Source organism: Lynx canadensis, chromosome B4, assembly GCF_007474595.2.
Source record: "Lynx canadensis isolate LIC74 chromosome B4, mLynCan4.pri.v2, whole genome shotgun sequence".
In the NCBI taxonomy this organism is placed as follows: Eukaryota; Metazoa; Chordata; class Mammalia; order Carnivora; family Felidae; genus Lynx; species Lynx canadensis.
The window spans coordinates 170,623-195,840 of record NC_044309.1 but is presented as its reverse complement, the minus strand read 5'-3'; the positions used below and the strand labels follow the sequence as shown (position 1 = coordinate 195,840).

Genomic DNA, 25,218 nt, shown 5'->3' with positions numbered 1-25,218 from the left:
CAAACTACAAGTACCATTTGCAAAAATCGTCGTCAGCTGCCTCGTCAGGCTACATGCTGATCTGCCATATATTAACTAACTGGAACTAAATAAAAACTTTAAAAGCCAAAACAAAACAAAAGGCAAAAATGGCAAAGTATTAGTAATTTCCTATTCTGGGTACTAGATTTCCTGGTTTTTATTAATTTTTTCCCCTGCACTTATCTATTGAACTCTCAAGAAAAAAGGAAAAGATAATTAACCAAATAGAGCAATGGATAATAAATGCAAAAACAACAACGACAACAACAAAACAGCAAGGTGATGTGATTTGTTTCTCCAAACTGAACTACAGACTGTTTTCTGCCCTCCCAGTACCAAGGACCATCTGATGGATGCCCCAAGGGTCACTCAGAGGTCAGCCCTGGTGGGCGCAGGATCACGCTTACCTCTGGTGGTGGTGACCGAAGAAGCGAACGTCAACCTGGTTGTCCTCCTTCTGCAGAACCTTGGCTGGCCAGAAACCAAAACCTTTCATTTTGGCCCAAACCAGTTCATGATTAGGTATCTGGAAATAAAATGTTTTATGTAACCATGTTATTTTCAAAGTATTAAATGCACACATGTCATTAATACTCAACTTAGGAAGTATAGTGCAGTATTTTGAAAACACTTCTTTTTTTTTTTTTAACTCCTAAACCCATAGAGCTTTTTTTTTCTCGGATTGATTCTGCCTTCAAGTAAAGCACCAAAAACTTACAGTCTGCATAAGAGCAGAGATATGGACCCTCATCTCTCAGAAGACACAGCCTACAGCACTTAGGGACGAGCCAGTCTCCAAGGCGAGACCCGGTGAGTAACAGTGGCAAACACAACACCCTCACTGCATTGTAAGGTGCACTCCAGCACCTGGGAGCCTGTGAGAGACGTGAAAGTCTGAGGTCCTGCTCCAGGCTTAGGGAATCACAGAGACCCCAGAGCACCTGAGGAGCACAGGGGCGTCCTCCACAGGCAGCCTCGCACGCCCAGGGCTGGGTGCAGCCCCGACCACAGGCACAGACCAGTCCGGACCTTCCTGAAATCCTGTCATTCCAGGGGACCACACATAGCCACAAGCATACAGGAAGCCTTATCTTTCTTGTGAAAAAACGGGAAGAGCAGAAGTTCACTCTATTATCTATTAAGGGTTTATTCTGAAGTTCCTCATTTTAAAGTCAGAAACGGGTAACGATGCCAAGTTGTTTCCCCTGTGTTTCAGGTTTTATGCTCACTAAGCCCATGTATATACTATGATACAAAGAAAAATACCTAGGAAGGATTATAATCCTTAACTAAATTGGAAATAACCTTGCTTAGAATAGTACATCACACACTCAAGAGGTAAAAAACAGAAAATCACAAAATTTCACATACACAAGGGTAGCAGAACCAATTGTCAGGACGAGCATTTGACAAGTAGAAGCAATTCTTGCAAAGCTGTAGTTCATCCAGCTAAAAAAGAAAAGCAACTATTTTAGCCTACACAAAACATGAGCATCAAACTGTATAAAACAGATCCATGTAAATTAGCATTCTCTCTCATGTGCACAGATAGTCCTGAATTTTCTTCCTTGAGATTACGTTTTTCATTTCTCAATGAATACTAGGAGAGCCTGCCACGTTCCTGTTCAGACCGTCTCCATGGTCCCAGGCGGGCCTGGAGCAGACGACAGTTCCTCAGGAGGTCTGGCCTCCACTCCCAGCCTGGCTCCCGCCCTCCTTCTGGTTCATATGCACATTAAATGCTAGCTCAGCAGACAGATCTTTCTGGTCTACCCATCTTAAGTACCATTACCAATAAAAGCAGTCCTTACATTCCCTCATTCTGTTTTAGTCCTTGTTTCCTTTCATAACACTCTTTCACGTCTCGTGAAGAAACATATTCTGTCCGTTTCTTTTTTGAGCCTCTTTCTTCAGAATGTATATTCTGAAGAATATAGCCCCATGAGCAAAAAGCAGTACTTCAATCACCACTTTATCTCTCCTAACACCCTGCACAGCACATAGTAGACACTCAATAAATATTTGTGGAATGAATGAAAAAACAAAGGTCAAATTTTATCAGGAAACAAGACTTTTTATATAAATTTTCAGGTGAGTGTTTCAAATAAAAAAGACTATACACACAAATAAAACCTCTAATATGCTAATATGTATTTTACTTATTGTATAAACAGGAACTTTTTTGTTTTTGTGGGGTTTTTTGCTGTGAAGTCTATTTAGGATCTTTCATTCAAAGAGGGTAACATTGGGGTGCCTGGGTGGCTCCGTCGGTTAAGTGCCAACTTCAGTTCAGGTCACGATCTCGCGGTTTGTGACTTTGAGCCCCGCGTCAGGCTCTGTGCTGACAGCTGGGAGCCTGGACTCTGCTTCGGATTCTGTTGTCTCCCTCTCTCTGCACCTCCCCGACTGGCACTCTCTCTCTTCCCAAAATAAACAAACATTAAAAAAAAAGATTTTAAAAGAAAACAATTGTAACAAAGAGGGTAACATTTCTGCACTGCAAAGGAACAATCAACAAAATAAAAAGGCAACCTACCGAATGGGAGAAGATATTTGCAAAAGACATATACAATAAGGGATTAATACCCAAAGTATATTTAAAAAAAATTTCACAACTCAAAACCAAAAAGAAAAAAATCCAATTAAAATATGGGCAGAGGAACTAAATAAATGTTTTTCCAAAGAAAACACCCAGATGGCCAACACACGCAAGCAAAGACGCTCAACATCACTCATCATCGGAGAAATACAAATCAAAACCACAATGAGATATCACATCACGCCTGTCAGAATGGCAAAAATTAACACAAGAAACAAAGGGTGTACGTGAGGATGCAGAAAAAGGGAAACCCTCTTGCACTGTTGATGGGAATGCAAACTTGTGCAGCCACTCTGGAGAACAGTGTGGAGGTTCCTCAAAAAATTAAAAATAGAACTAGTCAACAATTCTAGGCAATTGCACTACTGGGTATTTACCCAAAGAATACAAAAACACTAATTCAAAGGGATATGTGCACCCCGATGTTTACAGCAGCATTATTTGCAATAACCAAGATATGGAAGCAGCCCAAGGGTTCATCAATATATGAATGGATTATACTATTCTTTATGAGGCCAGCACTGTATCAAAACCAGATAAAGACAATAAAAAGAAGAGAAGTCTAGGCCAATATCCCTAATGAGCATGGATATAAAAATAACAAACCACCACCACCACCACATCCAACAATACATTTAAAAAATCATTCATGGGGCACCTGGGTGGCTCAATCGGTTAAGCGCCCAACTTCAGCGCAGGTCATGATCTTGTGGTTCGTGAGTTCAAGCCCCACGTCGGGCTCTGTGCTGACAGCTCAGAGCTTGGATCCTGCTTCAGATTCTGTGTCTCCCTCTCTCTCTGTTTCTCCCCCTACTCACACTCTGTCTCGCTGTCTCTCTCTCAAAAATAAATAAAGAATTAAAAAAAATCATTCACCACAATCAGTGGGATTTATTCTGGGGATGCAAAGGTGATTACATTCATAAATCAATCAATATGATACACCACACTAATAGAGAAATGACAAAAATCAAATAATCATTTCAATAGATTCAGAAAAAGCATGTGACAAAGTACAACATCCATTCATTATAAAAACCCTCAACAAAGCAGGTGTAGTGGGAACATGGTCATGAAGACCACAAGCTACAGCTAACATCATCCTCAATGGAGAAAAACTGAGAGCTTTTCTGCTGAGATCAGGAACAAGACAGAGATGTCCACTCTCAACACTTTTATTCAACACAGTACTGGAAGTCCCAGCCACAGCAGTCAGGCAACAAAAAGAAATAAAAGGCATACAAAGGCATACAAAATGGGCAAGGAAGAAGTCAAACTTTCACTATTCGCAGACAACGTGCTATTCTAAGTAGAAAACCCGAAAGACTCCACCAAAAAACTACTAGAACTGATAAACTGAGTAAAGCTGCAGGATACAACACAAATGTATAGAAACCTGTTGCATTTATATACACCAATAACGAAGCAGCAGAGAACAATTGAGGAATTGGTCCCATTTACAATTCCACCAATAAGACACCTAGGAACAAAGCCAACCAAACAGGTGAAACACCTATACTCTGAAAATTATCGAACACTGATGAAAGAAACAGAAGATGGCAGAAATGGAGACATTCCATGCTCATGGATTAGAAGAACAAATCTACTGTTAAAATGTTGATACCACCCAAAGCAATCTACACGTTTAAAGCAGTCCCTATCAAAATACCATTTGACATTTTGACAGCTAGAAAAAAACAATCCTGAAATTTGTACAGAACCACAAAAGACCCTGAATAGCTACAGGAACCTTGGAAAAGAAAAGCAACACTGGAGGCATCACAATTCCGGACTTCAAGCTGTATTACAAAGTGGTAATCATCAAGGCAGTATGGCACAAAAACAGACCCACAGATCAATGGAACAGAATAGAAAGCCCAGAAATGAATCCACAACTATATGGACAACTAGTTTTCGACAAAGCAGGAAAGAATATCCAATGGAAAAAAAACCAGTCTCTTCAACAAGTGGTGATGGGAAAACTGGAAAGCCACACGTGCAAGAACGAAATGGGACCGCTTTCTTACACCACACACAAAAATAAACTCAAAATGCATTAAGGACCTAAATGTGACACAGGAAACCATCAAAATCCTAAAGTTAGACACAGGCAGTAACCTCTTTGACAATGACTGGAGCAACTTATGAGACGTGTCTTTGGAGGCAAGGGGAACAAAAGCAAACATGAACTATTGAGGCCCCACCAAGATAAAAAGCACAGCGAAGGAAACAACAAAACTAAAAGGCAACTTAAGAATAAGAGATTATTTGCAAATGACGTATCAGATAAAGGGTTAGTGTCCAAAATCTATAAAGAAATCATAATACTTCACACCCAGAAAACAAAAAATCCAGTTAAGAAATGGGCAGAAGACATGAATAGACACTTTTCCAAAGAAGACATCCAGATGGCGAAGAGACACATGAAAAGACAGTTCAACATCACTCATCATCCGCAACATATAAATCAAAACCACAAGGAGATACCACCTCACACCTGTCAGAATGGTTAAAAGTAACAACACAGAAACAACAGGTGTTGGCGAGGACGTGGAGAAAAAGGAACATTCATGCACTGTTGATGGGAATGCAAACTGGTACAGTCACTCTGGACAACAGTATGGAGGTTCCTCAAAACCTTAAAAGTGGAACTACGCTGCAATCCAGTAATTGCACACTAGGTATTTATTCAAATGATAGAAAAATACAGATTTCAAGGGCACATGCACCCCGATGTTTACAGGCAGCACTATCAACAACAGCCAAACTATGAAGACAGTCCAAATGTCCATCAGTAGAGGAATGGATTAGGAAAGAGTGGTACACACACTTACACACTAGAATATTATTCAGCCATAAAAAGAGAATGAAATATTGTCGTTTGCAACAATGTGGATGGAGTTAAGAATATTATGCCAATTGAAATAAGTCAGAGAAAGACAAATACCATGTTAGCTCACTCATATGTGGAATCTAAAAAACCAAACAATAAAAAAAATAAAAACAACTCCTAAACAGAGAACAAACTGGTGGTTGCCAGAGGGGAGGGGACATGGGTGGATGGGTGAAGGGGATTATCGAGTACAAACTTCCAATTACAAAGTTAGTAAGTCACAGAGCGGGGGGTCGGGGGGTCGGGGGGCGGGAAGTGCAATTGGTCACGTTGTAATAACGCTGTGAGGTGACGGGACCACACTTGGGGGAGCAGTTCAGTGACGTATGGAAGTGTCAGATCATTACCCTGTATAACTGAAACTAATATCACACTGTATGTTAATTATGCTTTAATTTGACAATGAAAAGGAGGGTAACATTTATTGAGTGTCTGCCCAGGGCAAGACATTTGCCTGCATTATGTAACCAACATCCCTGAGGGCAGTTACAGAAAAGGAAACATACTTTATTTGTACAAGTTACTTAACCACTAAATCTAACTCCTAGGATTTCTCTGAGAAAACTCCCTCCTTGATTTGCATTATTTCCCATGTATTTCAAACATGGAAATAAAATTATATTTAAAGGAAATGGCAAAACTGAAACATATGTAAGAGCAGAATTCTAAACTAAGTCTGGAAAACAGCAGGAGTTTAATTATTGGGAGTAAGCAGTACCTCGTGACAGGTGTCTTTATACAGCATCCGTGCTATGTCAGCCTGCTCGCTGTCTGCTGTAATGAAAGGCAGACAGTATCTATTACCACAAATCCAGAAACACAAAACTATCAAAGGTAGTACAACCATTTGCATTTTCTTTCAGTGTGACTAGAGTGGACATATACCATTTAAAATGAAAATGTCTATTTTAAATGAAGTTCAGGGGCACCTGGGGGGCTCAGTCGGTTAAGCATCTGACTCTTGATTTCTGCTCAGGTCATGATCTCACGGTTCATGAGATCGAGCCCCACGTCGGGCTCTGTGTTGGCAGCATGGGGCCTGCTTGGGACTCTCTCTCCCTCCCTCTGCCCCTCTCCCCTGCTCTCTCGCTCTCTCAAAATAAATAAATAAACATTTTTTAAAAATAACATAAATAAACTTCAGGCAGCCAAACAACATTTCTATAGACAGCTGTAATGTTATATCCAACAGAATACGGATCCTCTACATACAGAGTGCCCTCTTTCTTTTCCTTCAAATGATGGGACGTTAATGGAAGAGGACCAGAATTAAAGTGCTTATAAAAAGCCTCTCAACTAAGCTTATATATAAAACTATAAAGAATAAAAATATTTTCAGCATTTAGTACTAGAATTCTTGGCCAGTCCATTTTATAAACTATAACCATATTACCAAAGTTGAAACCCTGACATTATTACTTACAAATCATTAAAGTATCAATTTTTTGAATGTAATGTTTTATAAAAGGTATTTCCCAACACGAAGGTTAAGTAGTATAGAGAAGCATGCACAGAAAAGAAAAAAACCCTTCAACCTCCGTAGAAAATCACTGTGTTGTGGAGAAGCAGCTGAGCATCAGCTTTGAACTCTTCATAACTGCGGTATTTCCCTTCGTTCACTTTCTGCAGAGGGCGAGAAACAAAATAGCAAAGCGTTAATAGCTAGAATGTTTGTCTGCCTTATGCTAACGGGTTATTAGCGCAAGGGGCACGGCAGAACCTTCCAGAATGTCGCTATGTCCACTCCCGTGTCCCACGGCATGGATGGGACACGCGTGAGGACACCGATAAGCCCACCTGCGGCTGGAGTGCGGCGTGCAGAGCACTGGACCGCGGGCAGCCCCCACCCTCCTCTGCACTAAGTCAGCAGCTGAGCTCCGCCAAAAGCCGGGGCCTCTCACTGCTGCTGGGCTGCGCAGAGAACGAAGGCTGTGGTCAGTGCAGATGGTAACTACACACCTACCATTTTTCTAGCACAGTCTTACAGAGACTGAAAGCAACCACCATTGGCCTACGTGACGCTTTCCCACAAAGTCCGAGTTGTTCCTCTACACACCAGGTCACGGCAAGGCTTTCTGCTATGATAGACACGTATACGTGATGGATTATGGAGGGAATTTGAGGGTTTTCTGCAGGCAGGCAAAGTTTTTGGAAGAAGGGTATAACGAGTTATTTAGAAGTAGCAAGGAGGCATTTTCTTATCCTGGTAGCACTTTAGGAAATCAGCTTGGAAAGGACTTAGAATACTAAGGCCTCTAAATAACAACTAAGATCCTGTCTTTCTGCTGAAATCCTCCAAGGCCCACTTCAGTGGTGCTCTCTTCAAGAAGGCTTGCAAGATATCCCCTGCTGGAGGAACCTGCCTCCCTTCTGGCATCAAGGGTCACAGGCTTAGTTACAGATACTGAGTCCCACTGTGAATTTCTGACCGTCCCGGGCTCAGTCCTCCCAGGCACTGGCAACGTCTAGAGCTCCCCCGGTGACCTGATCTACACCCACATGGAGAAACTGAACCCAGGTTTCCCAAAGCATCTTTGTGATTTTTGAGATTTGCACGATCACGGCCTGTATTTTGGTTTGAACTGCAAGCTCCTGATGGGGTAAAAATCATGCTTTCCTCTGTATTTTCCTTACAGTGCTTTCTGTTCATGAACAGCACCTGCTCCGTACAAAGCTAAGACACCATCAGTCCAGCTGGTGTTCTCTACGGATCCGCCGGGATCAGACTAAGGGAAGCTTGGAAGGAGCAGAAGCAGGGGCAGGAAGGACTGTCCCGTAGAGACCTTGGGGTTTAGAAGAGGCTTTGCTTGAGGACAGGAACCTGGGGCAGGAGGTGAAATGAAAACTACTTGTTTTTATTTCAGACTCTGCCAGCCTCTTTAGAGGGAACACCCTTCATTTACCCTCATTTCCTACTGAAGTAATCACCTGCAGTCTTTCTCAGCTGCCAAGGGGACTAAGAAACTTGTAAAATAACTTAAAATTATTCCTATGGTCTCCCTATAAGCTACTGTGGCCAACCACGAGATCTGAAATTCAAAAGGATGCATAAAGTACAGAATTAGTAATTCAGCGGCCCTAACTGGGAAATGCGTTAAAATGTTCTGCTGGATTTTACTGCAATTTGTAATTACATGTTAACAAACCCATTACAATACTCAGCTACAGAAGGTAAAATTAAGAACTCTGAGAAAATTGTTTTCTGGTTACATAATCTTTGTGTTGTTCAAGTTCACTCTGCTGTTTCCCAGGACTCTAGTCCCAGACTCCAATGTTCCCTTGAGAAAAACTCCTGAGTACCTGCTAGTGCTAGGAAACCACGTGCAGATAGGAGTCCTCGAATCTGAAATATTCAGTTGACCAGGCTCTACACGCCTCTCCTGGGATCAGCAAGTATCCAGAATCTACAGCTGGCTTAACACCAGGCCTTTTCGAACGGGACACCTGATCTGCACGCACAGTAAGAGCACAAGGCATCGCAGTAGCAGCAGTGCCCCTGCAGGGGCTACACCTTTTAGGCTCCAAGTAGAGGACGGGCAGGCACACACCCTAGGGGGAATGGCGACAGAATCACGCTCAGCTGGGAGTTGTGAGTCATGTGGGAGCTACGGGTGTATCAGAAACCGGACAGAGCGCCTGGCTTTACCTCCTGTATGGTGGGGACGTCCACCGCTGAGTGCACCAGCCTCCGATACATTGGGTGTTTGTTGTCCTTCCCCTTCTTGTTGAGGTCTATAGCCTGAAAGGTCATTGAGAGACAGGTGACACAATTTCTAAACACTTTAGAATTAACTGGAAAAATGTACATGCACCATATAGTTCAATGTGGCATTTTTTGGGTTTTGATAGAAAGAACAGTTATTTTGGAAAACACCACTTTACTTCAGACACTAATTATCACAATATTGCTGGGCAATAACTGCAGTAATATGGATGGAGCTAGAAAGTATTATGGTAAGTGAAGTCAGACAAAGACAGATACCACATGGCTTCACTTGTACATGGGATCTGAAAAGCAAAACAAACAAAAACAGAAACAGACTCTTAAATACAACCAAGAAACTGGTGGTTGAGAGAGGGAAGGAGGAGGGGGATGGGCAGAACAGGTGAAGGGGATGAAGAAGTACAAATTTCCACTTTTAAAACAGGTCAGTCACAGGGATGACAAGTGCGGCATGGCGAATATAGCTGGTAATATTGTAGTAACTTTGCATGGTGACAGGTGGTGGCTATAATTACTGGTGAGCATGGAGTTATGTACATAAACATCAAATCCCTATGCGGTACACCCAAAACTAATAATGATATTGTAGATCAACTGTACCTTCATTAAAGATTTTGAAAAATAAAAGATGAAACAACAGAAATGTATCAGCAGGAAAAGAAAAGTGCACGTCTAATCTAATGCAGCTAAAGAAATGCCCGTGAAAACAAAGACAAGGCCAAAAAATAAAAGCCTCTTGTGGAGCCATCACGCACAAAAGAAGTATGACGGCGGTGTTCTCCACCCCCATCCTGCTCTGTGCATCTTGACTTGTCACGCGCTAACTTGCAAGGCATGAAGGGAGGGAGCCTGGCAGGGCGGCCCGGAGACTGTGCAGGACTCACCCTCTCCTTCATGCGGGACACGATGAACCGCAAGTACGTGCTCATCTCCTGTTTGTTTGTGTGTTTCTTCTTGATGCTCTGTTAACAACAGAAAAGGCCAGATGTAAAACGTGATTCTGTACGGTGTGCAAGGACTGTACACAACACGCACTATTTCCAGCACATCTGATACAGAGAAACCTTTGAAATGCGCACGGTAAAAACAGTGCTTTATGTGAGAAAGAAATGGAAAATATTATGTCGTACTGGACATAATACCTTAGACAACTATGCACTTTTTCCTCAGTATTTTAAAACTTAAAACTTCCACTATTTTCAGATAAAACAAATGACATAATACTGATCATGACATAACGCAGAATCACTTATTTTACAAAAGAAGAAAGTCAGCTGAAACCCTTTAGGGAGCATTATTAGTAATATCGAATGGTGAATTTCAGCACAACGTTACTCTTTGTCTAAAGGGTTATTAAAAATCCGCGTCCCCTATGAGTGAGTGCAGTGCAGGCAGGCATACCTACTTATCTTTTAACGTGTCAGGGTCTGTTCAGTAATAACTTCAGTTTCTAGGAGTCTGACCTGAAAACTAATTAGGTTCTTCAATTTACGTCTCAGAAAATAAATGTCAGCTAGGACACACTTCCTCTCTCGAGACTGAGGCCTCGGGGCAGACCCCCAGCCCCACGGAGGCGGCCATGCCGCCTCGCCCACTAGGCCCGGGCCGGCGTTTCACAACCGCGCACCCCCCCTTCGGACACCAGGTGACGGCCCTCTACCCAGTGACATCATTAGGCCCGAAGAACGGTGTGTGCCAGAGGTCATCCTGATGTGCTAACGGACCGGACGAAGCAGCCAACATTTCTCAGCTAACTACAAACTACCAGCGCCTCGCTGGGGCTCCAGGGAACGGATTAGCCACACACGCGACCCTAACCCGTCTCGACAGAAAACGGGCCCTTTCTTCTCTGGAGATGTGGCTTCCCGCACTTCGTGTCTCAGGTGGCCCCCTCTCCACTGGTCACCTGGACTCTGGCGCGGGCAGTCACTGCTTCTCTTGTGCTCATCTGGCACATGCTGTGCACACAGCTTCTAAGTCATGCCAGTTACGGAGCATCGACCCCGTCCGTGCCCAGAGTGGGGCCTCGCCGCTGAGCACGGGACTGGGGACGTCCCAGGGGACGTCCCAGGGGAAGGTCCCCGGGCTCTACACCGGTTTGTCCGCTCATTCGCTGATCCCGCAGGAGTGGTGACGTGTGGTGGCGACCGCTGCTGCTGCACAAGGACACTTCCTGGGCTCCAGGCTGAGAGTCTTTGTCGGGGAGGAGCTGGTGGGCCGTCACTTTTGACAAGACCCACGCCAGCACGTGAGAACCACCCTCCCGTCAGCCGGCGCCGCTGAGGAAGGTGCGGTGCGGCACCTGCACCCCACACGGGACGAGTGTGCAGGGAGCTCTCTGGGGACGGGAAGTTACGGTCAGCTCTTCATGCTTTCGGACATCCTTCCATGCGCTACTTTCTACGCTAAATGAACAGCCTGGCGGACTGTCAAATATGGGAAAAACAAAGGGTAAGAGGCCAAGAAGGCTGCTTTTTTCCTCACCTCTCGGGACAGCTATATTCTCCTAAAAGAGAGAACAAAAACGAAAGCTTCTAGCTACATACTCGATCATGTGAACTCCAAAATATGTGGACGCGCTGCTAAAACTGCTGATCCCAAATATCAGTCTGATCATGAAATCATAAATTTGTGTAAACTCCGATGAAATAGCAACCTACATCAGGTCCTGGAATACTATCTGAGGGGTTATGGTTCTTTTAATAGATGACAGGTAATTAAGGGAAATACACAACACTTCATGTAATGAAACATAATGTCAATGCTAAGTACTGTTCCAGACCTTCCCTCCATGAAGCAGGCTGGGGATACTCTGCTCTCTAGGTCTGCGTGCGCATACCACCAGCTCGGCCTGGGGCGGCTGTGCAGAGGGGACTCTGGGGACAGAGTCTGTCACTGCAGCGACCACGGCATGGCCGCCCTCTCTCCAGGGCTGCTGGGCAGCCCACATTTGCACAGGAACATGGTTTTTCCTGGTGGTGATCTCGACATCAAGCTATATGAAGTACTTCACTGTTAGTCACAACCTAACCCCTTTTGGTTCTTTAGAGCCTTAGAAAATAAATCAAGTATCTCTTTTGGTGATAAACATGGGTTCTCCTGAAAAAGCAGGGCACAGACTGTAACACGAGCGCTCTGCGCGTATGTGAGCCGCTGCCCCCAGGCAGTCCCAGGGGCTTGCAGGCACCTGTTCCCCAGACCCACAGGCCCGTCCGTGGGTGGGGCCCTCTGAGGGAGCCCACCCCAACAAGAGAGGGCCCTGAACAGACATGGCCTCTCCCCACAATTCCTGAAGACAAAACGTTTGTCATAAGATGCTTCCACACTTGCTAAACTTGTGGGCTTTCAGACATTTCCCTCTTAGTATTTCACAAAAGACAGGAATGGAGCATTGTAGCCTCTGTTTGAGGGCTGCACCGTAAGACCTGCGGGGATTTCTTGGAGTTGTGAGCTGCCTGTGTGACATCCTCAGTGCTGTCTCAACTAAGTCTGTCAGCAAAACAAGACAGTGGGCTTGAGAAAAAGCCACTTTGACAGAAATTAAAGGAAGAGCTTCTAAGGTAAATGCTATTCTGTTTGTAACATAACTAAGCAGACAGCTCTAACAACAAGGTCAGAAAAACAAAAATCATGCTTTAAATATCTGCAGATTACTTCAGATCCAATCCTTTCTCAGGCATAAAGAACTGTACGTATTCTCTACTTGCAGACCTCAGGACTCCTCGGGAAAGGCCTCTCTCCAACAGTATGCAGCTCAGATAAAGCCCAGAAAGTTCTGGGGACTGTTCACATCACTGGTACCATACAGGGATCATTCTGTCAATATCTACAAACAGGAGAGCCTCTGCATTACATGGCCAAAGTTGTTGCAACCGTTTTCAAAACAGAATAACCACACGGCTGAAGCTGATTCAAATGTGTGAGATGCCCACTAAAGACGCTCTTAAACACATGACAGATTACCAAGGGGCTGCCTTCCTTTCTGGGGAGAAATAACAGAAAATCTTAAACGTCTTCTTGAGTAAGGGATTCTTACCACCAGCACAAACACTTGCTGGGTCAGAGCAAGTTGGGTAAGGCCAGGCAGATGGCCTAGGGAAAACAGGAATCAAGTAATTCAGCTACACTCTGGGCCTGATGGTGGTTCTGGCTGGAAAAAGGTACGAGCAACCTTAGACCAGGTCAAGGCTCATCCACAGTTAATTACAGACAATAGTGCCCAAGTGCCATCGCATGAACGAACCCTCAAGACTGATCTCAGAGACCCAGCTTTTCAGATGCAGCACATGTTCCAGCAGAAAATGAACGTGTGGAAACGGCATCTCCAGTCCACCAAGTACCCAAACGAAAAAAGCATGCAGAGATCCAGGAGGCCTTCCCTTAGATCATGAATGTGTGCTGCTTGAGCTCACCAAATCCAAGTCCCCCAGTCTGTGACTAAACAGGTCAAGAGTATCTCACTTTCCTGGGGAATCCTAATACCCAGAACATCTTTCCTGTTACAGGGCTAGACTAGTGGTCTTTTCTTCAACCATTTAAAAATGTAAACCCCATTCTGAACTCATGAACAGTACACAATCTGGCAGGCCTGGTTTGCCCCACGGGCTGTGGGTTTACCAACCCCAGACTAGACTCTGTTCTGTGAAAGCAGGGTCCACAGTGCTCCAGCTGAGCCTGGTCCTGGGCCAGGGCTTTGTGCAGTATGTGGCATACAGTAAGTGCTCAATAAATGCTAGTGGGAATGAACTGCTGGTAGGCATTAGTAACTTGATTGCTTACCGGGAAAAATATTCTATGTAGTGGAATTCAACCATACAAAATCCTTCTAAATGTGAAACAATTATTCACGACCAAGCTGTGTCGGCATACTCTGGCCACTATAAACCATTCTGTTTACTTCTGGTGAATAAACCATATTACTGTCAGATGTCACCTAAATAGTGCCATTGGCCTTCAACCACCAGACTCCCTTAAATGTTAGTGAGCTCACAGACATCTAGGGCACGTGCTTGAAAAGTCCTTGGCCCGAGGCTGTGTTCTAAACAAGCACCAGGTAATTGGGTGCAAGTGGCCTCTAGTGTTTCTATAAACTATCTGCATTATTTGAGGAATCAAGAGGCTCCAAGCTCTCCTCAATAACTGTCTGTAATCACAGAACAGAAAAGAATCACAACGAATCTTATCTGCACATAAACTGCCTATCTTGTTATGGAAATCAGAGGCTCTGCTATTCTCCACAACCATTTGTTATCACGGAATACAAAAGAATCATCATTTACAAGAAACCCCAGAAACTTCCACAGCAGCAGTGCCAGCCTTGGAAGCGGCCATGGAAGTGGCTCAAAGTGCGGCCCTTTCTCCATTCATACCAGAGGGGGCCCCAGTAGCCCCTCAGCGACAATCAATTACTAGGATGACTTTCTAAAAATATACCTGTGTTCAGTCCTTTTCACCCCTGGCAGAAACAGACTGAAATTAACTCTCTTCTGCAAGACCACAGGGCAGAACGCCATAGCTGTCATCAGCGAGAACAGCAGAGAGCGCGGCTGGCCTGCTCCTGCAGGTGGGGTGCCCGCATTCAGCGGCGTGGTCCCCGAGACTCTACCCTAAATCCCGCAGCCATGTGCACTGGCCCTCCTGGAGAGCTTTTTAACTTAGGTTAAACGAATTTCAATTTAAGTTTAAAAACCTCCCTTAAGCTGCCATGAATATGCCTTCTCACCCACAGGTAACAGAACCTGGAGGGCAATTCCAGCTATGAACAGGTCGAGGTGGATTTTTGGAGCACACGGACAGACACCTCTCTGCTCACAAGCCTCTCCCTCATTGGGAAGTGGGTCCAGAGTCACTAATGCACAGAGTTTCCAGACTAGCTCATCCCGACTCCAGCTGTATCTGTATTTGTTATTTTTTACAAAGTCAACTCCTTCCTGTCTGATTGAGGTCTAGGAGTTTTGGCTTTAAGTTCAGATGACACAATCAACTTTGTAGCCGCCAGTCTATTAAAGCACAGTCTCAAATTAATCCTACCTGCCACAAAGCTGACCACTATGGTAAAAACATCCACATATTCACAAAGAAACCGCTAAAATATTAGCCACAGAGAGGGGGGTGCTATGCATGTCAGGGATTTTATGGTTCAATATTCCATGCACTTGTGGGGGTAACTTTGAGTTCTGGGTCACCAAGGTTGGAGAACAGGGAAGGAACATTCAGGAACATTTTGTGGCATGGAACACAGGTTTTGCATCTACCTGTTCCTTCCCCTTGTACACAACAGTGAAGAAGAAGGAGATTCAAAACACAGAGGCAGCGTGTATTCCTCAGTGGGATACACCTCTCTGTTCTCCTCTGCAAAGAAGTTTCGTTTCTCTGTTGTCGGGTCAGGGAACGAGTAGCTTTTTGTTCTCTGCTTGACGAAGCTGTCAGGAATACTCCCTGCCCCTCCCTCCTCCTTCCTCCTCGCCCTCCCACCTGGGGCGTTTGACAACATAAGGAGATTATGCACACTTTGTAAGTTATTTTAAGTTCATCAATACTGGAAACACTGTCTAGATTAAGTTGTAACCATCCTGATGTAGGAACTAGCTCATTATCTCTTAATCTCTCAGAGTTAAAAATAAAAGATTAGGAGGGGCGCCTGGGTGCCTCAGTCGGCTGAGCATCTGACTGTTGACTTCAGCTCAGGTCATGATCTCACAGTTCATGGGATCAAGCCCTGTGTCCGGCTCTGCACTGAAAGTGTGGAGCCTGCTTGGGATTCTCTCTCTGGTCCTCCCCCACGCACTGCCTTTTTCTCTCTCTCTCAAAATGAATTACAAATAAATAAATGGATAAATAAATATAAATAAATAAATACATCAGGAAGAACATACCACCACAAGACGTTTTACACTCATATCCAAGCCTTTCTGACCATAATGTTGTTAAATTCGTCATGGGAAGACAATGTACAAAGTATGTGTGGTTTTTTTTCTTGTTTGGGTCCAGGCGGTTTCATAAAGAGATTAGATAAACAATACATGAGATTTTACAGTTTCAGATGCTATATCCAATTTTAAAAATCCCTAGGCTTTCCCATCACCCTTTCCTAGTCAGGCCTGTTAATGAATAGTAAACGAGCTTCAGAGAGGACTTGGTTCAGACAAAGATCTTTTTGAAAGAAATTTCCTATTTTCGTTAGTATAAAAATGATATGATCCAGCTGTCTTGAAAAACAGCACAGAATATTTGATTAATGTTCATTTTGCATTTTTTAATAATACTTTTGATTGTCTACCATAAGACAAATAAGCAAAAACAAAAACTTCTGCTTCTATTTAAAAATCAAATCTCCATTCCAGATTTGTTAATATGGTTGAAAACCTGACTCACCTTCATTCACAGTGAAAATATTGAATTTCCCACATTAAGTAAGACTGGCCAGAAAGGACAGTTACCGTTCCTTGGCAGAGACGTCCATGGAATGCATGTTTTCAAAGTATTTTCTTTAGCATTTTGTTCTAACTCCTTCTGAACTTTACAGAAGTCGTCTCCCTATCTTGGGAATTTAAAAAAATTGTCCTGCCCATGACCCCAAAGGAAAGAAAAACAGATTCGGAAGTAAATTTCTATCTCCAGTTTCAGGAAGCAGCTTTCATCAGGATTTTCTCTTTAGCTCCCTCAACAAACAGAAGTCACAGTGCAAATGTCCCCAGCGGAGCTCACCCACAACCAAGTGGGCACTGACAAGCTGATGCCCACCGTCGGAACTGCAGGTGTCCCCCTAGTGGCGTTTCAGTCCTGGTTCACGATTAGTAGGCCTGTGAAATCCCTGCCAGGTCTCTGCCAAATTGAAATCTAGGGCTCAAATGCTCACTAAACACACGTGGCCGGTGCTCCCGCAGAACTGCAAGGACAGAACATTCCACCCCACAGAAAGGTCTACCAGGCAGCATGGGCCAACCTAAGGAGTGGTCCTAGAGCGCGTTACTTTGCCCGCATATTAAAAAAAAGTTCATGCAATCATCACTCAAACAGCATCATGATGCTCGCCAGCAGGCGTGAAGGCCAGAAAGCATGCGGTGCACACACACACACGTGTACATCTGCACACAGCCACACATGCATGTACACACATGCAACAGACACATGCACATGTACACACGTGAGCATACAACACAGAAGCGCACAGAAGCCCCTGGTAACACATACATGCACATGCACACATGCCCACACACACCCATGCACATACACACATGCACACCAGGTATGCATGCACATGCGCACACGTGTGTTCACACACACACGTATGCACAGAGGCTCGTGCACATGCACAGGCCTGCCTTCCATAACCAAAGCATTAAAGCATAAAGTGAATTTGTAATGTGGAAACTATAAAAAAATGAAGCAACTTTGAAATGAGACATCCATTTGTATCCTATCAAATTGGTAACAAAAAGCATCGGAAAATACTTTCATGGTGGTCTGAACGGGTATAATCTTCTGAAGGGCAATTTGGTGATTTTTATCACACAATGTGCTCACCCTTTACATTTATGAATTCCACTTCAATACATTTATCCTGTGAAGGTGGCCAGATGTAATTACATAAATATGTGTAAGTTAAGTGTGTCTTTTTCAAAAAAAAAAAAAAATACAATGGCCCATACTGTGTTTTAAAGATGGATCTTTCAGGCAAATAAAATCTTAAAAGCTACTTTCACTTAAAAGTTATGGTTTCCTCATCTTTTCCTGAAAACTTCATGGCTATTTCAGGAATATAAAATTGAAATACACTGGAATATAACAACAGCGTGAGTGCGGCCCAGCTCTGGACACAGCAGTGCGTGTCCTGTGACTGGAAAGGCGCTGCCGGTCAGGACAGAGCGGGTGACACAGATGAACGCCATCAGGGCACTGTGTGAGTACGTCACAGTGCACCCTGCTAGGGGAGGAGCCTGGGATGCTACTGCCGAACAGACACGATCCGGCTACATTCAGGCATGCACGTGAAGTGACACAGACACAAATGGACAGGCACGTGCACATGTTCACACGCACGCGGGAGAGGTCTGTGAGAACATTCACCTACTATGTGATAGCATTGCTGGAAATGTTATTTTTTTATCCTCTGCTAAATTACCTGAATTTTTCACAGCAAACTATAAAAGAAATAATTTTAAAGTCCCCCTTTTTAAAATTAATGAGAGTTCTCTATAAGAGTGTAAAACAGTAGGTTACTAGTATTTTTTCCAAATCAAAATGCTAACATGACATTCATAGGCTACTTTTCAAGAATAATCTACTGTGTCTGTACGGTTTAATTACTTTCAGAAATGCAGACATTCCAAAGAAATAGCCTCAGGGTTGTGATATTCTTGAGATTTATTATTAATGTTAATAAAATTATTTTAAATTCAGAAAACTTTCTTTCACTTTCTTAAAATATTTGTAAATAGATACATGAGATAAAGCTGTTTGAACTGAAGCAAATCTGGAAACAGCTAACCGCTGGCCAACAGAGAGCCAATTCTCAGTGACATTTTCAGGGCTGCAAGGGATAGAGATTACGTAGAAACAAAAGTCTTCTGATCGCTATATTAGAAATACTCATTTTTAGGTAATGAACAGAGCTTCCATTTACTACTTCCACCTGCACTAAAATTTGGCTCTGGGCATCTTATCTTCAAAATTCCTCATTAGTATATCTACTTAATCTATATTCTTTCCAAACATTGAGTAAGAGATTGGAGATCAAAATTCTGATCTGGAACTATGTTCTTGGGTCCCAGGGTACAGACTCTCTGTTCATTAAGTGCAAGAACATTTAAGTCTGCTCAGTTACTTTCATATTAGATCACAAAAATGGCTTCAAGTAAACTTGAAGTTTTGACACTTAAAGAAAAAAACAAAAAACAACAACCAGAAGCTTTACCTTAGAGAGATTTAAAATCCCATTAGAATTTCAAGGTTATTATGGTCCCTTCTCCCAGGAAAGAAATTGTTAGCACCTATCTGCTTCTTGAGCATAATAATTAAAAGAACAGAACAGATCCTACACAGTAGTAACCATTTCTTCAGAAATTTTCAAGCTCAGAATAAAGCTCACCACCCCGACCCAGACACAGGCTTTCTGAGCCTCATCAGAGCGGCTCCCCGTCTAGGAAAGCAGCGTGTGAGTCATGAGCGTTTACCGACAGACACCGCATCACCACAGCAAGTGGAGCTGCCTCACAACGTGAGGAAGTCCAGACTAACAAGACAAAAGGAAAACCAAGGGCTAGAAAAGAAAAACAGAATAGGGTGCGCACTGTGGCTATCGTATTTCTGTTATCCAGTAACTCTGAAATTAACAACAACAACAAATCATCTAATCAGTAAAAGCAGAGCAAACACATAGCAAATGGAATCTGACAACTTGACAGTGGGTTCCTACAAAAGTAGTATTAGACATTTTCTTCAAAGGTATAATTGCTGCATTTCCATTTAGGAATATAAAATATCCACAATAAAGCTTAACCCATCCTCAAAAATCCCAACGGTTTTGAAGTCTTTACTATGAAAATAAGAACTAAATATTAAAAAGCTATGGCTGTAAAGACACCATGGTGTCCAGAATTGCATTTCCTAAGTCTCAGAGTCCCTATCTGACCAGGGACCCCTCCTTTTCTATTTTTACTACCTTAATGCTTTTGTTCTTAAGGTCTCATTAATATCTTAACCTCAAGTGTCAATTATTATCAGAAAACAGAAGATATACATTTGCTTTTAAAATGCACAATCCAAATCCACAAAAGTAAAATATGGGTATTAATGCAGTTCCCACACCACCAATAAAACTAATTTCATGGAGACGTCACAAATTATTGCAGACATCTAAGAGGAAGTCCACAACTTAAGGCTTGATACTCATCTAGGCAGATTCAGGGATTTATCATTGATCTAGCATTTAGGCATTTGATTATGAGTCATTATTCCACACTGTATTTGTAATGCTACCCTAATGGTCTCTTGTCTGCCTGAGTATGTACAGTGGTACTGTGAGATGAAGTAGATCAAGGTAAAATACGAGTACATCCAGTACCGCTAGTGAGATGATGTATACTGAGGTAATACACTGACCAGGTATGAGAGCGCTGTGAGGTGAAGCTGTAACACTGAGGTAATACACTGAGTAGGTACAGTAGTGCTGTGGGATGAAGTATCCTGAGGTAATACCCTGAGTACGTACAGTAGTGCTGGTGAGGAGAACTCTGTTGAGGCACTATACGGAGAGTATCCAGTACAGTGGTACTGTGAGATGAAGTACACTGAGGTGCGTATGGAGGAGTACAGAACCGCTGTGGGATGAAGTATACTGAAGCAACATGCCGAGTATGTAGAGTAGTGCTGGGAGATACACTACACTGAGGTAATACACTGAGTAGGCACAGCAACGCTATGAGCTGAAGCATACTGAGGTAATACACTGAGTATGTAAAGCAATGGTGAGATATACTATACTGAGGTAATACACTGAGTAAAGAAAGTATGCTGCTGAGATAAAGTAAAGGAAGGTAATATGCTGATGACGTGTAGTAGCAGTGGGAGAAAAAGTATACTGAGGTAAAACACCCAGTACATACAGTAGTGCTGGTGAGATGAAATATACTAAGATAATACAAAGCCAGAGTGACTAAAAGAAGATTAGAAGCTCATCATACTGGCAGGAAGTTAGGGTCAGTATTAAAGAAGGGAAAAATTATGAAGCCACAACTTTTTAAAAAATATAAACAAATATTTAACTTACTCAAGTAATGTAAAATATATTCAGAAACTGAGCCCATGAGTAATCTGGGCAATTTGCATGGTTCCAAATACATATCATAATAATTATAAACACAAAACAGAAGTTACAATAAAATCATTCCTTACGAATCACCATCAATGCCATATGCAATGTACACATCATGTGTACGTACACACACACACACACACACACACACACACACACACACACACATTCTACAACCAACAAGCACAGCCAGGTATACTTTTCACTGGGGAAATAATAGGAACAAAAATAATTGTGGAAAGTACCTATTTTACCTACCAGACTATTTCATTTTGCTTTAAATAATTAGAATGCTTTATATACAACTGTCCCATCCCTCCACCCTCCAAATAAAATATAAGCAAGGAATAAACTAACCCATGATATGACAAAAAATAAGGGCGACATTACATGGATATAAAATGGGAAGTAGATACAAAATGTTTCCAACAATGTGCCTTTTGCTAGCTGTGTTTTCTGAGCAGTAGAGAGCACTGACTGAACCCAACTTGGGATAGGAGACTGGTTCTTGCTTTCCAAAGACTATGCATTAAAGGAGTCACACAGTCCAGGGGCAGGTGTAATGCAAGAGAAGAAAGTGTATTTTTATGTGATTAAAACTTTCTAAAATCCATACCCTCAATGTGTCAGTGTTCTGTGGTATGCATCGAGTGCTGTGTTCATTTACCGTCATTCCAGTAGACACCCCCCACCCTCCAGTACTTTATCCCTTCACCTGGCACACCACCTGGGGTATCTTTGTGCAGCTCTCATTAATGAATTCCAACCCTCTGACCAGGACATGAAAGCTCATTGGTACTCACCCTGCAAACTGGGCACTGCCAGTGACTACTGCTGTCTCTAAGCCTGTACTCATCAGACAAACACTTGGAATGATACACACGAAAACACAGGTCACATATCAACACCTCTCCAGGCAAATGGCATTCAAAACAATACCAGTCATGATTTTCTGTTTCCCAGTCCTACAAAAAATACAAAATAATTTCGTATGACATTTTGTCAATATCTGCAATGACTAAGAACAAAATTGAAACTAAAGTCCATCACAAGTTAGGCATTAAAAACAATTTTAGACATTAACTGTGTTAAAACAAGAGGGAAAAAATACCTAGAAATTTGCTTCTTTAAATTTTGAATGTCTTTCCTAAACAGTATTAATATTCAGAATATCTTAAAGTGATCTGATAGTAAAACCAGCCCAAAATGAAGTAAGTCCAAAGCCAATCCCCATTCTAACATTATCTTTCATCTTTTAATATAATCTATGGAATAATTTCTCCAGTAAACTGAATAGCCCACACCAACACCTATAGCTTAATATTTCAAATAAACAAACCTCTGTTTTGTTCTGCGTTTTTTTTAAAAATATAGTAAGTACTTAGCACACTGTGGGAACAGAGAGAATAGTAATAAATGGTGATGCTCACTATTCTTATCTTCTCATCCATGGTATTGGATGCTTTATTGAAAATAACATTAATCAGAATGTCCATGTTCTGACAGTTGTCAAATTTTCAGGGTCTGTTGAATTTGGAAAAATAAATTGAAAATGTGAAACTAAAGGTTTAATCACATTCTCCAAAGGACATTACCATAAAAAAAAAAAAAAAAACAAAAAAGGAAGTAGGTTTATTTTCTTATTGGGACTATCCCTGGAAGTAAAAGAACATAACTACAGGTGCACAGGTGGTCTTCAACATTTTCTGTTAGCTCCGTGTCTGTACAGCCAACGGCATTTAAATATAAACAGGAAGATGTTACAAGTTGTCTTAGTTTAGAATTCATTAATTCATTTTTCATATTTCACTCTCAGCTTTTATCAAAAAATACCTGTGTTAGGAGTGATGGATTAACTCCCAACCTTCTCTTGTAGATGCAGTAACTAAATGGACAAGGCTTGAAACTACACTTTGCATAATCAAGGCCACTTTCAACGGGGATCCTGAAATTCCAGGCTTCAGCTCTGCCATCAGTTTTCTGTCATAAACCACTGTCTACAGTCTGCTTCTGAGGCTGGGCAGCTTTCTCATTTTCTCTCACATCCGTCACAACTCCAACAACTTGTCTAGGAAGCGCAGCTCCTCTGGCACCTGCGGTCCAAACGCACTGCTGCCTGACCTTCCTTATGAGAAGCCTACTACCCGCTCCTTCAAAAGAGAAGAGAGTCACTAATGTTCTAAAATTCACATCTTCCTACACTTTCTACCCATCCTCATGGCTATGGTATATTCTGCAAAAATATAAATTTTTGGTTAGCTTTTTATTAAAAGTTTGGTCTTTATCGACCAAAGTAATAAAGAAAAAAGCATGACCATTTCTGGTGATTTGCTGCGGATATACATACTCTGCAAAATTACTCTGGTGGAGTAATTTCAGTCAGAATACCCAAAAAAAATCTGAGGATACTGATCTGACATAAAATATGGCAGAAGGAATCTAGCTCACCAACTGGGACACAGCACGTGCGTGGTGCTTGGCTGTAACCGTGGTCACTGGGGCACCCACCTCGCACGGCTCATGTGGGAAGCTGTACTTCAGCGACTGTAATTTTTGTCTCATGAACTGTTGATAAATTAGGTTTCAGTAGGGAAAACATACGTTGTTCTATTTTTAATTAACAGAACTCTTTTCCAGTTTGAAACAAAGTCCTTCAGAATATTTTCTTCACGGCTGTTCAGAAACACCTTAAAGGATTTTGGTGGCTTTTATGTGACTCATCATAAACAAAAGAAACCACCATCTCTCATCACTTGTATTGTTTTTACACTAATTCATCTTCCTGTAATTCTCAGATCCCCAAGACCAGAGAGCAAGAGAGCAAGAGAGCTTACGGCTGGCGCACAGCTCAGGTCTCTCCAGAACCTCCTGCTTCTTTCTAAGCCTCCCCTCTCCCGTCCAGCCAGGACGTGAAGATGGCAGTGCATCTCTCTTCAATGGAGTTTGCACTCGGCCTAGTTTTTCACAACCGTTATAGGAACGAAAGTGTAACCCAAATGCGGGGGAGACACATGGGGACACATAGTCATACAAGAGCATGTATGCGCCGTTCATTCTTTTAACTGCAATAGCTGTTCAGAACATACAAAACATGCAAAAAGTCAAGTTCAAAAGATTCTGAATCCAGGAAACACTGTTATGGATATAAATAATGTAAGCATGTTTGTTACAGGCAGAATTGCCTACAGTTTGTCTTTTAGTAAACAAAATCCATCAATATAGGACTTGTGACCAATGCTCACAGTGTGCCAAAAAGCTAAGCGTGTATATTCACTGGATTTCACTAGATGTCAGCAACTACTCTAGATAGAGCCTGAACAACAGTGTAGTATGTGAAATGACATTCCAGTACTTCAAGAAAGTTTTAAAAATGCAAACCTACTAGCATAAAACCAAAACTAGAAGCGGTGTAAAGATAGTATGATTTTAAAGAATAATTCTAACAAGAGTAAACTAAGCCTTAAAAAAAAAAAGATAGAAATGTAATGCCAAAAAAAAAAAAAAAAAAAAAAAAGCAGAATTAAAGTAAAATAACATAGTGCAAAATCAGTTCACCTTGTTTGGGGCTGCTGTCCTGGAGAAAGGCTGCATACTGTAGGCCTTTCAAAATAAAAACAAAATAATCTTGGTCTCTCTACTATAACTTTGCTCAACATCAGGCAATAAACAGAGCTAAAGGGATTTTTGTACACAAACTATTATTTGCTATACAACTTACATTACTTTTTAAATGTTATAACTGATAATCTATGAATGTCTAATCATCAATGAAAAGACAGTAGCACGCAAACTCAAGGGTAATTACTTGTTGGAGAGGAAACTTTGACACTAACACAAAAGCTACAAATGAACAAAGAGAAAATTCAAAGAGAATTCATGTGCCAGGAAACCTATAGTGATGTTAGAAAAACATTTTACTAACAAATTCAGTGCCATTAAAACTTTGCACAAGACCATGAATATATGCCCTTTTGATCTGAAACTGGTTCAAGTTGGTTTTTTTTGTTTTTTCAAGTCAGGAGTGATGAATGTGAACGCAGTAAATACAATACTTGACCACAGACTGAGAGCCACACGGGCTGTCTTCCGAACCAGGAGAAAACACTCCACCATCTACAGGGAAGCAGCCTGCTGACCTACATCTGTCACCATTAACAGCATTTGGG

The 25,218-nt window shown here is 42.2% G+C and overlaps 1 protein-coding gene across 12 annotated transcripts in view; it reads right to left on the bottom strand.

Annotated features, from left to right (window-relative positions):
- The window catches only part of ZMYND11 (zinc finger MYND-type containing 11), a 134,780-nt gene that overhangs the window by 17,391 nt on the left and 92,171 nt on the right, over positions 1-25,218 (bottom strand). For 4 of the 12 annotated variants that reach the window (XM_030321088.1, XM_030321085.2, XM_030321086.1 and 1 more), the window contains exons 4-11: positions 24,608-24,652; positions 21,856-22,017; positions 10,122-10,199; positions 9,160-9,252; positions 7,049-7,136; positions 6,232-6,287; positions 1,393-1,470; positions 429-547 (exon numbers count right to left, since the gene is read on the bottom strand). In XM_030321088.1, coding sequence (XP_030176948.1) covers positions 429-547; positions 1,393-1,470; positions 6,232-6,287; positions 7,049-7,136; positions 9,160-9,252; positions 10,122-10,199; positions 21,856-22,017; positions 24,608-24,652 — 719 coding nt within the window. Of the gene's footprint in view, positions 1-428; positions 548-1,392; positions 1,471-6,231; positions 6,288-7,048; positions 7,137-9,159; positions 9,253-10,121; positions 10,200-21,855; positions 22,018-22,482; positions 22,577-24,607; positions 24,653-25,218 lie in introns of all 12 variants that reach the window. The other 8 variants (XM_030321092.2, XM_032593810.1, XM_030321089.2 and 5 more) reach the window with 7 other exon arrangements.